The following is a 14,775-nucleotide window of genomic DNA, read 5'->3' on the forward strand; positions in this document are numbered from 1 at the left end:
TACAATAAGCACAATATAAATATTAGATGGTGGTATTAGTCATAATAGTACTAATAGTAATAGTAGGAGTAGGAGTACTCCTCCTCCTCCTTCTCCTCCTCCTCCTAGTACTTGTAGTACTACTAGTGCTCGAAGTACTTGTACTCTTAGTACTAGTACTACTAGTGCTGGTAGTACTATGACCATTAGTGGTACCACTCCTAGTACTAGTAGTAATAGTTGCTTTTTCTTGTTATAGTTGATCTTCATTTTGGAAGAGGGCCAAGGACATCATGTGGATGATGTATTGACTTGTGAGTGAATTCAATTTAAATGAGGCAGTTTCATAAAGTTGTCAGGCACACTCACTCTTCTACAGTCAACCAAGTTTTGTGGCAAGATAAATGTCAAAAAAGGTGCCAATGACCCAGGATGGATGGCCTGGGCATCTTTGCTATCTGACAAATCTCTAAGCACTCATAATTCCTACTTCAGCGTCTTTCAAGGTTGTTGGAACAAACTGTTCTTGTCTGCCTATTCTCCCTGGAGAAGTTTACACATGCTTAAGGCAGACATTTCCCAAATCTCTAATGGATTTGAAACCTGTCAGTTAACCCCTCTTCCCAGACAGTTTTAGGTAGTATAACCACTGCAAATGCTACAGCATTTTAGAACAAATGAGAGATAGATGACAGATGGACAACAAATATCGATGAGCAGTCCTGCAAAGGGCTTGACATGTCCTCAAACCAGAAATGTTAGTCTTCCTTGAATAGTTTTGGTTGAAAAAAATCATACAATTGTTGCTTTAGAGATAAAAGGGAGGTCATTTGATCCAATCCGTTCATTACACAGATGTGGAAATTTCATCAAGAGATGTTAAGTGACTTAGCCAAGGTCATACACATCATAAGTAATAGAGCTGAGATCTGAGTTCAGAATAATTATACTCATCAATTTGACTCCAATGGAACCTAGGAGGTATCTTCCTAGAAGGAATATTTAAGAGATCTGTCTTTCAATCAGATCATATATCTAGAAAAATCTTTTTCTCCCTTTTTTAAAAAAATTCAGTGACCTGCTCCGGGGATACTCTTCTAATGAAGGTTTGAAAATACAGAGTACAAAGAAATAATTTTTTTCTCAGTCTTACTTTTCACATTCTTTTTAATGAAACTTTTCCCCAAAAATGTCATTTTTAATAATGACTGATTCAACTTAGTGTCAAAAAGAACACAAACTCCTTTTCTTTGGACCTTGTACCCACAAAATCCTCTTCCTGCTTGTAACGCTTCGTTTAACAACTTAGAGTAAGGAAGATGATCTTATACCCTGAACTCAGTTTCCCCTTTCATAGCTTGGCAGCCTGTAACAATATTATCTCAGGAACAAAAGAAAGGAGGACATTTCCCCTGTACCACTTTGCATTTGTCTCAAAGGAATTTTATTTTGTTTGCAAAAACAATTTTTTTTTCCAATTTGCCAAAATATTCAGATCCTGTTTGTTGCCTCCCACAATATTATCTCATCATATTTGATGAACATATCTTTAAATTCTAGAGGAATTTTTCAATGCTTTGATTTCCTGACACTTCTATTAAGTTTTTATTAAGTAAATTTAGCAGGTAATACATCTAGTTCTGAAGTTCTTTTTAGGGCATGAAGGAAAGAGTTAATTTGACTAATGATTATCTAGCAAGTCAAAATGAGTGTTCCAAGGGCCTCCCAAACACTTGATGCCATCCCCTTTGTACATCCTCTCCTTGGACCAAAATTCCAATTATGCCAATAGCCACAATTCAAGGTCAACAAAATTATTTCAACATTTGGGAATGAGACATCCAGCTATTAAAGCTAAATTAGATTGACATATTTCTTTGCCAACTTATAATAACTTATTGTCATATCAGCTTCACAATTAGAGGATAATCTATTACCTTCAATCACACCTAATAATTATACATTAGGAATCTTCTGGCTGCAATATTGGAATACCTCAATTTTGGTCTCTATAACTATTCCATTATGTATGCTTTGATGAGTTTTAATGAAAATAGAGCATACTAATGAGAGGGGCGGAAGAGGAGGAGGAGGAAGAGGAGGAGGAAGAGGAGGAGGAGGAGGAGGAGGAAGAGAGAGAGAGAGAGAGAGAGAGAGAGAGAGAGAGAGAGAGAGAGAGAGAATAGCACAATAGTAAGAGTGATAAGAGAGGAAAATTGTAAGTGGTTTTAGAAATGGTTTATGGACTATTTTCACATGGATAACAAGCTTCAGTTTAGATTTTTATCAAACCACTCACTGCAGTTTCTCTCTGAATAGATGATAACTACATTCATATACACAAAAAAATGTATATTGTGTTTGAAAACATGAAATAAGTTTGTTTTTTGTCAGAGGCCTTAGACAAACAATATTTGCATTTCAATATACAATTATAATATGTAGGAAGAGAAATATTGCCTGGCTATGAAAGATTTCTTCTGTAAAATGACGAATTCTTTTCTTAGCTTTAGAAGGGTCAGGCATAATCTAAGAACTAAAGGCTTAAATGCCAACATCTAAAACAAAACAAGGCAAAGGATCTCTACTACCCTTTACTCCTCTTCTTCCTTTTTCCCTGGGATCTTATCTTTGCAGGAGTATATCTGTGAACACAGAATTAATATGTAGAAAATTTGAATTTGGAAAAAAAAGAGAAATTTGACAAAGGATAAGAAAAAAGAGTGGAACAAGTAGTCATAGAGGCAACAGAAAATAAACAATCTTCATGTCCTATTTACAAAAAAAATTATAAATGATGGACAAATTCAAAAGCCAGTGAAAATTAAACATTGATCTTGTAACACACACTTCTAAGTGTTATTGATTTGATGGAACAAGGCCTATGTGCAAGGAAAATACATTATTGTTGGAGGGGAAAGAAAGAGAGCTATGATAATGTGTCTGTGTTGTAAAAAGATCTTTCAGACTTCAATTTGAAGTTGTCTTCATGTAAGGTATTTTTTTCCACATTTTCTTAATCAATAGAAGAAATAAGCATAGAATCATAGGTGAGCAGGCACTTTTTAGCCTCCATCACTGGTAATAATTCATTATCTAGATGCCCTTCCCTGGATCCTTGCTAATTAATCACAGTTCCTCTTAAACTGTGGTACCTAAAACTGAGTATAGCACCCCAGGGTAATTTAACCAGGTCAAAATAGAATGGCACTAGCATCCTTATTCCTAGAAACTATGCCTTCCTTAATGCAGCCCGAAGACACATTAACTTTTTTCTCATATGACTATGCTGAATTCATATATCAAGATGAGATTCATAAACAAAACCACCAATGGCTCATTTAGTTTTCTAATAAAAATTTAAAGGAAAGCATAGCTTAGTTTTGCTAAGTAATCACATAGGGTTTTGTCATTTATCAATTAGCTAGCATTATTTTAAGTCAAGATAAATGTCAATTTGAAATGAGTTTCAAAAAAGTAGGAGAGCAATTTTGTGAAGTGTACTTTCTATTTGTCCTAAAACCAATCTGATCAACTAAAAAATATTTATTTTAATATGTTTCTACTTTGTGAATAATTCAATTTTAACTCATTTATTATTTTCATAGAATTTGATAATTTCAAGGCAAAAAACTGCATATTATGTCTGCATGTATTTTAAGTGTACTGATACTGTTCTTTTTTATCTATTTGTTTAATTCTCTGAATCTTTTCTCATTTCAGTATCTCAGTCATTCAAAAGATCTGTAATTTCAACACCAACTCCTTGCACCTAAATATTGTAATTCAATAAAATTATTTTGTTAAGTATCTCCTATTTGTCAGGTACTATATTAGGCAATAAATTACAGAGAAAAAAAATGAATTTTTTACTTTTTTCAAGGGAAACAATATATACACAGAAAAGCAAATAAAAGGCAGAATGAAAGAGACAGAATCAGTCAGACAGATAGATAGAAAGATAGATAATAGATATGTGCATAAACGCATACTATATATACATACATACATATTTCTATACACAGAAATATAAAGGTACATATTACAGTATTTGGAACTGTGGTTAAATTCCATCTGTAACATAATGACTGCATAACCCTAGTTACTTAACATTGTAATGCTTTTCCTCCTTCTAAAAACAACAAACAACTCTGAAACTACCACCTGCAGAATAATTGCTGATCTACTTTGTTAGCATAAATTTCCTAAACAGGAGGAATTCCTTACACTGATGAAGTCACAAGTACAGATTCCACTTTCTCTTTTGAAAAAAAACAACAACAAAGTATTTTCAGTGAGCAGGGCACTAACAACATTGGGTGGATTAGTAAAAAGACTTATAAGGAGGTTTCCCTTGATCTGGGACTTGAAGGGAACCATGGGTTCCAAAAGGTAGATAGGAAAAATAGTGTAAGCTTTAGGGGCTGATCTGGCAAAGGCAAGGATGAATGAAATGGAAACTTGCGTATGAGGAGCATCAGGAGACCAGACTGCCTGTAGCAAAGTAAGGTAGGGAAGAGGACTATAAAATCAGTCTGGAAGGTCAGGACCGAACTAGAAAATGAAAGCATTTTAAAAGTTCAACAGAAAAGTTCATTCTAATCCTTTGGACCTTTTTAGAAGGGTAACTAGGAGACTAAGTGGAGAGAGCACCAGACCTGACATCAAGTTGTTATTGTCCATCATTTACAGCTATGTCTGACTCTTTTGAGGGATTTTCTTGGCAAAGATACTAGTGGGGTCCACTGGGTTACATAGCCTAGAGGAGCCAGGAAGTTGAGCTCAAATCTGGTCTCCTACACTTGCATTAGCCATGTAACCATGGACAAGTCACTTAAGCCTATTTGTCTTAGTGTCCTGACCTTTAAAATGAGTTAGGGGAGGAAATAGCAAGCCACTCTAGTATCTTTCCCGAGAAAACTTCAGATGGGCTCATTACACAATTAAAATAACTGTAATAATAACAAGAATAACAATGAATTGTGAAGAGAATAAAATCCTTAACCTGTGATCAAACTAGTGATATCTCTCCAAACCTACCTAATCAGTAACTTGAGTGATAGATATACATTTATACATGAAAGTTCTTTAATCAACAGGATTTGCCAAAGCTTGAGCAGTTGTAGCATTGTGAATGACATAGTATTCATCTGCTGACTTTTAATAATGTGCTATTCAATAAGTCATTTAATCCATTAAAATGTGAAATCCTTAAGATCATATACTGTAAGGAGCAGCTAGGTGGTGTAGTGGATAGAGCACTGGCCTTGGAGTCAGGAGTACTTGAGTTCAAATTCGGCCTCAGACACTTAATAATTACCTAGCCGTGTGGCCTTGGGCAAACCACTTAACCCCATTGCCTTGCAAAAACTAAAAAAATAAATAAATAAAAATAAAAACCTAAAAAACAAAGATCATATACTGTCTTTTCCCCTTCTTTCCCTTAAAAAAAATGTTGCCTTGTACACAATAGTTTCTTTTTTCTCTAATTTTAAGAGTTCAGTGATTTTTTTGATAATGTATGTCTTGATCTTCCTCAGGGTATGAAACTATGACTCACAGATCTAATGATCTGATTCCGTTCAGGTTTCCTTTTTAATGAAAGTGAATCACATTTATAACTAATTCTTCAATATTTCAGAAAATTTTTCAAGATTTCCTTCTACCTCATTTTCTATACTTAAAACTATTAATTAAATCATAAAGATGGAAGGGACCTTAGAGATCATCTAGTGTATTTTATAAAAGAAAAAAAGATAAGGTACATAGAATTTCATTGATTTGCCCAAGGTCAGACACTAATTTGGTTTAACATAGTTGGGACTAGAGTCAAGATTCTTAACAATTGTTCCAAGTAGTTTGCCAGAATTTTATGTTGATTTTCATGTGTTTCCACATACTACAACACTTATCAACTCAAGTTTCAAGGGATTTCATCATAGTTTCAGAAGTTTGTAGGAAGAAATCCAGCACAACATAACTACTATCAAATAATATGAATACTGAGAAAAATAAGAATTATCAGATGTAAATATTAAGATAGGTAGAATGGTATAAGCAATCATATACTGTAGAAATGCTACTAATTCTAAAGTCTTAGGACTTATATTTAATTCTTCTTCCAAAGACTAAAGGATAGATAGGAGGCACAGTGACCTGGAGTCATGTAGGCCTGAATTCCAATTCAGCCTCAAGTATTTAATAGTTATGTGATCTATCCTGGGCAAGTCACTTAACCTTATTTGCCCCAGTTTCCTCACCTATAAAATGAATTGAAGAAGGAAATAAATCATTCCAGTTCCTTTGCCAATAAAACCTCAAAAGGGGACAAAGAGTTGGTCATGACTGAAAAATAGCTGAACAATAAATCTAAAGATTAAAACTTCAGTGTTGTTAAACAAGTTATTTAATTTTCTTAGGTCTAGATGCTGTTTGAGGTACTTTTTATGCTCTTAGAACCATAAATAAAAGCAACATGAAACTGAGAGCCAGTTATTATATTATTAGATAAACACAACATAACTAGTATTTATATATAGTAGCTTAAGATTTATAAATTACTTTAAAATATCCTTATAATTGTAGATAGAAACTATTAATATGCCCACTAAAAAAGAGGAAAGTGATGAAGCTAAGAGTCTATATGATTCCTCCAAGGTCACAGCAATGAGTATCTGAGGTAACATTCAAACTCAAGTCTTCTTAGGTTCAACACTTTATCCTCTATGCCTCTGCTTCTTCTATAAACTTGAATGAATACTTGCCCATCTCTGGACCACAATTTCTTTTAGCAGACAAATGAGGGCAATAAACTAATGAAAGTTCATTCCCACATGAAAACTTCTTGTGAATCCTCTGTCTTTTCAGGTCATAGGCAGAGTTGTTTAATTTTGCTTTAAAAGGAGAAATATAAAGCACATCCAATGATATATGTCATCATTCTCCTTCCTCTAAACATATGGTATATAAGTATAGGAGACAAGCCATAAATAATAGGTCACATTGACACCCAAGCCAAAGTTAGTTTCTGCTATTTCTTTATGTAAGTATGTTATAATTTCTTTGTCTCCCAGCATATATCTTCTACACTCAACACTTTTTAATTTCTCTGGTTCATATTTCTAATTAAAGCATGAGCTGCTTTTATGCCAGCAACTGTGATACATATTTTTAGATTTACACATAATGAAAATAATTATGATGGGAAAATTCCTCAGGCAAAGACAGCAGCAAAATGTTCCATCTTTAAATGCACATATTGTTAATAGTTTCACTGACTCATTAACATTTTAAATATCTTCAATATTTTTAAACTGCATATGAATGTATAGAGGTCTATATTAAAGTTGATTATCATTAAGTACAATAATAACAACAATATTAATATCACTTATCATGTATATACTTATTTATAAAATAAGTATTATGCTTATTAATAAACCTTGTATCAGTTCAATATGAAGTTCATTGGAGTCAGGTTATGAATATATCTTTTCTCACTCTAAATAGTTGGCAGGAACTAATATTATACAAAATCTACTGATTCACCATACATATACACACAAATTAAAAGCAAGAAATAAATGCTCAAATAATCATAACCATACTTATTAAAATTTGATGCTAAAATCTTCAATGCATATTCTCCTTAGAATTGTCAACTGGGTAAAGTTGTTATTTTAAAGCTTTAAAATAATTTAAGAATCACTAAGACCCAAAGAAAATGATTTACTCTGCAATTCAATGTATTTTAAATGGAACTCATCTTCTTCCCTAATTTTACCCTTCCTACTAACTCTCTTACTTCCTTTCAAAATATTATCCTTCACTTCACTTAAATCTTTAACCTTAGATTCATCTTTTATTCTTGCCTCTCCCCATTCCTTAAATTCAATTAGTAGTTAAATCATGTATATTCCCCTTCCAAGCTTCTCTTTTTCCCTTTGCAAAAAGTGAAAAGCACTTTTGTAAAAATGTGTGATCACATAATCATTTCTTAGATTAGACTTTCTTCACCTCTCACCTGGACCATTAAAATATTTTCCGCACTACTCTTTTTTGTTCACAGTTCTCCCCTTTTGAATCCATCCACCAACTACTAGAGTCAATGTCACTTACCTGCTGAAAATTCTTCAGTTATGCCCTGATTCCTCTAGTATAACATTCCTTAACTTGGCTTCAAATCCCTCTACATTTGAACTCCAACCTAGCTTTTCATACTCCTCTTCATAAACTCTCCCTTTCTTTCTACTTCATAGTTGTTTCTACTTTTTACTTCATAAGTTGTCCATTTTTTTTCTACTCACACAGCCACCACCCTAGGTCAAGTCTCATTACCTCTTGGCTGGACAGCACTGAAATAGTCTCTTAATTGGTCTCCCAGCTCCAAGTTTCTATTCCAAAATATCCTCCACACACTGTTCATAAAACATAAATTTAGGCATACCACAAATCTCCCCCCCACACACACACATACACACACACTCTCAATAAGTCTCAGTGGTCACCTATATAAACTTCTCTGCTATTTAAAGTTTTTCATGATCTGGCAACAATCTACCTTTCTAGAATTATTATACATCACTGCCAATCACTCAAACTAAAGTTCATAAAAACTGCCCTTTATTGTTCCTCATATATGGCATATTTCTGTGTTTTTATACTGATTCTCCCCAATGCCTGAAAACACGTTTTAGCTGTTAGAAATCCCAATTTTGTTCAGAACTTGACTTTTCAATGTCAGTGTCTACAATGCTCACACACACACACACACACACACACACACACACACACAAACAGACAATAAAGTCTATCCACTTTGCATCTATTTTGTAAACATTGATATATGTATTTGTCTCCTCTGGCTAGATTGTAAGTTCCATGAAAACATAGGATTTTCACTTTTATTCTTAACATAGTACCTACCACATAGCTTTTGCATAATATTTTACTAATGGAGAAAATAATGCATATGTGATATTAAAAGTCATAGTGGATTAAACCATATAAGAGGCTCCTAGGATTTAGTTACTATAAACCATAATGATTATCTATTATTCTGTATATATATATATATATATATATATATATATATATATATATATATATTGTTGCTGTTGTTAGTCATTTTTCCTCAGACATATTTGACTCTTCAATAGACTATTTGGAGGTTTCTTGACAGATGACAAAATGATTAGCCATTTCATTCTTTAGCTTATTTTACAGATGAGGAACTAAAGCAAGTTACTTGCCTAGGGTCTCACAATATTAAACAATGGGGCAGAATTTGATCTCATGAAAATGAGTCTTCTGCCCCTTCAATCTCTAGGTGATGAAACTAAACTCCAGAAAAGATCATTTATTTGATCAAGGTCATATGGGCAGTAAGTGTCAGAACTTGAATTTGAATTTATGTAATCTGATTCCAATCTAGGCCTCTAGGCACTATGCCAGACTGCTTTTTACATTACTGGGGGTTTCATTTTCCTCATTTATAAAATGATAGGATTGAAGATCTCAAAGATCTCTCTATCCATAATAATTCATTATTTATGATGTTAATGTATATAATTTCAGTAATATCATTTGGTAGTCTTTATCCAATATAAGAAATATTTTAAAAAATGAAACCATTAATGAATATTATTAGTTATCATATTTATTAGATTATATATTAGATATTGTAGATATTATTAATCATATTTAAAAATAAAATCAGGAATCTTTTTCTTGTTTAGACAGTGCTAGACACAGGAAGTGTCAGATAGTAATCTGACTCCTTTAAAATGTATTTATGTGTCAAAACACTCTGAAAGACTACTTGGACCTTCCAGTGATCTCTTTGCCTCTATCCTAATTAAGGAAAATGTTTACCTATATATGTCCAACCTTCCTTTTTCTATATTTATCATTTATGATCCCAGGATGTTACAAGAGTCAATATAAAAATAGGGCAAAATGCATACAATTTTTTTCCTAAAATGAGAATTAAACTTTGGTGTTGTTTGCTCACTAATTCAAGTGTTCATGTGTTTCCAGATTCAGAAGTTTGTCATGATTTCTGGCACATGCTCTTTTATTCAAGATGGTTAAATGACTGCTCTTAACTGATCCCACATGACTACCTTAGTACAGGGTTTAATCTTTTGAAATTAGAAGTTCATCATTGTGAGGGTATTTATAATTTTATTGTAGTCATAATGCCCAATCTATCATTTAGCACATAGAAAATGTCTTGTTCATACTTATTTTATTGCTTAGGAGATTAAACCCTAGGGAACTGCTTAAATTACATAAAAGTTAAAAGATTTGACCAGGTATATATGATTAGTTAGTTTCAAAAGTAGAATTTGAAATTCAAATCTTCCTGATTTCAAACTCAACATTCTATTGACTCTATCATACTGCCAATATTTATTCATAGTTATCAATAAAAAATATGATTCTTTTGCCACTTTAAGTGTTATTCCTGCTGCTGGTGGTGGTGTGCCTTGTGTATGTGTGTGTGTGTGTGTGTGTGTGTGTGTGTGTGTGTGTGTGTTTTACACAGCCATATTCAGGTAGTTTGAGTATAGAAGTTATCAAATATGGAGAATGTAAAGTAGAAACTCCCATGACCACATGATCATATAAGTGATCTGGGGCAGAATTAGGTTTCTTGATTCAGTCCAATAATCTTGTTGCTTCAAGATATCTTGTTGTGATATCTCAATGATACTGATAGAGGATACCAGAATAATGACAATGTTAAATGCTATATTGCTGACAACATGACTTGATAAGTGTGTAATTCCATTTGATGATTAGCTGTTTTATGATATTCTATATTCTAAAGGCAAACAAAATATAGATTTTAATTATTAACATGACAGAACATTTTAAATTTTATGGTAAAATATAAGTAACAAGGGCAAAAGGTTTTAAAAATAATAGTAGATAATTAAAAATCATACTTTTAAATAATAAATGAAGATTTAATATTTTTATTTCCTCCATGATAAAAAACTTAGCTGCTATTTGTAAATTGACTCTAGAAATACTCTTTTCTGAAGTCATAAATTTTCATACTTATTTTTCAATATTTAAATTTTTTTCTAAAATTCTGTTTCTTCAAAATTAAATGTTTTCTATTATGTATTATTTAGCAAAAAATGCTAAATATGAATGAAAAATGATGAAACCTTACCTGTTATATTGCAGTAAACATAGAGAGGTTCAATGGGCCCACTTCCATCTGAATCAATGTGAAAAAAGCCAGACATGTTTCCCTTGTGTCGGTAGGCTTCACATGATTGCTCATAGATCGCTAAAAGGGAAACATAGAAAATAGGAGAAAACAGCTGTTTTTGTATTGATTTTAGTATGATCAGTCACTTTCTGTGCTATCAATTACCTTATTAGTATTTAATCTTCATCTGTTTAATACAATAATCTTACTTCATCAGTCTTAAACCCAGACTAATTGGTGAGCTATGACCATTAATATAATAGTATTTCATGGTCACAATGTTCAAGCAAGATATAAAAATTACAGCTTACATGAAGAGTGTCCACTCTTATGCAACAATATATAATGGTAGCTAAACTTCCTGTATCGAGAGGAAACATTTAAGGACTACATAACAAGTAGGCAACTACGCACAAGCATGAGAAGATCATAATGACTAAGATTGAAACAATCAAAGGGTAACCTTTTTTAAAAAAAAATCATTATTTATTTATTTATATTTATTTTTGTACAAATGATGGGGTGTTTTAAAGGGTGTTTTTGCAAGGTAAAATGGGGTTAAATGGCTTGAAGAAGGCCACACAGATAGTAATTATTAAGTGTCTCAGGCCATTTGAACTCAGGTACTCCTGACTCCAGGGTCGGTGCTCTACCCACTGTGCCACCTAGCTGCCCCAGTGATTTTATATATATATATATATATATATATATATATATATATATATATATATATATATAAAACTAAAATATTCTTGTTTAAGAGTAAACATAATATCCCCACCCCACCCCCCCAAAATAGACCCCCATAATAAATAAAGTAAAGGAAAGAGAAAAAGAATGTGCTTCAGTCTGTGTTCCAACACCACCAGCTCTGTCACAGGTGGATCACATTCTTTATGATAAGTCCATCACAAAAGTTACTTCCATATTTTTCCACTGTTGTCAATTGCAGCTTCCTCCATTCATACCTCCCCACTCTCATATACTATATTTTCTCTCTCTTTTCACTCTGTCCCTCTTCTAAAACATTCTGTAGGGTAGCTGAGTGGCATAGCAGACGAATCACCAAAGGCCCCAAGCCCACATACCACACCTAAGACCCAGCAACCACCCAGTCCTGGACAGGCCCCCCAATCTCAGCCCATTGCAAGAAGTAAAAAAGAAAATGTTTTATATCTAACCACTCTCCCCCATGATCCACCCTCTCCTCCATCACTCACATCCCCCCCTTCCCTCTGTCCCCATTCTTTCCTTTTTACTGTAGATGTCTATACACCATTGAGTGTATATGTTGTTTCTTCTCTGAGCCACCTCTGATGAAAGCAAAGGTTCCCCCATTCCCCCTCACATTCCCCCCTTCCATATCATTGCAATAGCTCATTGCAATAAAAAAAATCTTATTATATGAAATATCTTCACCTATTCTACCTCTCCTTTCTCTTACTCCCATTACGTTTCCCTTTTAGCCATTGACTCCATTTTTACACTATATTATCTCTTCAAATTCAGCTCTCTCCTGTACTTCATCTATAAAAACTCCTTCTACCTGTTCTATTAAATGAGAAGTTTTATATGAATATTATCAGTATCATTTTTCTATGCAGGAATACATGCAGTTCATCATCATTAAGTCGCTCATATTTTACTCTTTGCCTCCACTCTCTATGCTTCACTTGAGTCCTGTATTTAAAGATCAAATTTTCTGTTCAGCTCTGGTTGTTTCAACAGGAACATTTGAAATTCCCCTGATTCATTGAAAGTCCATCTTTTCCCCTGGAAGAGGACATTAAGTTTTGCTGGGTAGTTGATTCTTGGTTGCATTCCAAGCTTTTTTGCCTTCCAGAATATTATATTCCAAGCCCTAGGAGCCTTTAACATAGTTGCTGCTAAATCCTGTGTGATCCTGACTGCAGCTCCATGATATTTGAATTGCGTTCTTCTGGCTGCTTGTAATATTCTCTTTGATTTGGGAGTCCTGGAACTTGGCTATAATATTACTGGGGGTTGTTTTTTTTGGGGGGGGATCTCTTTCCAGGGGAGATTGGTGGATTCTCTCAATTTCTATTTTGCCCTCTGCTTCTAGGATATCAGAGCAATTTTCCTGTAGGAATTCTTTAAAAATGAGTTCAAGGTTCTTTTCTTGATTGGATTTTCAGATATCCCAATAATTTTTAAATTATCTTTCCTGAATTTGTTTTCCAGATTAGTTGCTTTTTCAATGAGATGTTTCACATTTTCTTCTAATTTTTCATTTTTTTGGTGAAGTATTATATCTTGATTTCTCATAAAGTCATCAGATTCCTTTAGCTCAGAGAGCTTTCTTATCTCTTTTTCCATCTGGCCAATTCTGCTTTTTAAAGCATTCTTCTCCTCAATAACTTTTTGAACTGTTTTATCCATTTGACCTATGCTGCTTTTTAACACATTTTTTTCTTTGTATTTTTTTTTTGGATTTCCTTGACTAAGCTGCTGACTTCTTTTTTCATGTTTTTCTTGCATCTCTATCATTTCTTTACCCAATTGTTCTTCTATCTCCCTTACCTGATTTTCAAAATCTTATGATTTTCACAATTTCACAGCCCAATTTCTGTTTTTCTTAGTCTTTAGATGCAGGAGCTTATACTACCTCATCTTCAAATTGAGTATTTTGATCCTTCTTGTGATCATAGACGATGAATTTCTCAATGGTATTCCTCTTTTTTCTCTGTTTACTCATTTCTCCAGCCTGTGTCTGGTTTGGGGGTGCTTCCTGAGCTTTTGAGTATTATTGGGACACCCACACACACACACACACACAAGTATCTCAGTATGTGAAGCTCTGACTTCCTTCCTGGTCTGTGAATGACCACAAGTGCACTCTTCTGTCAAGGGACTGGGGCCCTTTTCTATGGGGGTCCTAGACTGTGATCAGGATCTGAATGTGGTCGAGAGTCCTGTTCTTCCAGGTACAGAGGAAAGACGTTGGAAGTCTCTCTCCATTCCCCTACCTTCAGTGGGCTGAGCATTCAAGGCTCAGTTGCCTGGGGCTGACTCCATGCCTGCTTCTGTTCCTGGATCTGGGCTGCCAGAAAGCTGCCACTGTTGACCTGACTGTGCTGACTGCTGCAACTGCCCTGAGGGCCTGGGCTTCTTGCATTTGCTCTGGCAGAGGTCCCCTCTGCTGATCCTCCAATTTGTGCCTGGTGCTACCCTGGGTGTAGATCAGGAAACTCCCCCTGCTGTGGTGAGCTGTAACTCCCAGGTGCCCTGGAGCTGTCTCCAGGAGGCTGAAGTTTCTTTACTCTGGCGGGCTGCTCCTCTAATCCCATGAAGCAGAGCTTTTCCACTATTTTCCAGGTTACCTTGGTCTGGAGAATTGCCTCACTGGATCTTTCTGTGGGTTCTGTTTCTTGAAAATTTAGTTAGAGTCATAATTTTAAGATTTTTGAAATATTATGGGGAGAACACCTAGGAAAGACTCTTCTCCTGTCACCATCTTGGCTCTGTCTCCAAAGGGTAACTTTAATGACATTAGGAAAGTGATCTCATGATCTTGCTCTCTTTAAATAAATTAATAAATATTTTCTGAG

General features: G+C 34.1%; 1 protein-coding gene across 2 annotated transcripts in view; it reads right to left on the reverse strand.

Annotated features, from left to right (window-relative positions):
* The window catches only part of CNTNAP5 (contactin associated protein family member 5), a 945,272-nt gene that overhangs the window by 384,247 nt on the left and 546,250 nt on the right, over positions 1-14,775 (reverse strand). For both annotated transcript variants that reach the window (XM_074214960.1, XM_074214961.1), the window contains exon 12: positions 11,165-11,284. In XM_074214960.1, the coding sequence (XP_074071061.1) occupies positions 11,165-11,284 (120 nt within the window). The remainder of the gene's footprint in view (positions 1-11,164; positions 11,285-14,775) is intronic.

The sequence above is a fragment of the Macrotis lagotis genome, chromosome 1, assembly GCF_037893015.1.
Source record: "Macrotis lagotis isolate mMagLag1 chromosome 1, bilby.v1.9.chrom.fasta, whole genome shotgun sequence".
NCBI classification, from domain to species: Eukaryota; Metazoa; Chordata; class Mammalia; order Peramelemorphia; family Peramelidae; genus Macrotis; species Macrotis lagotis.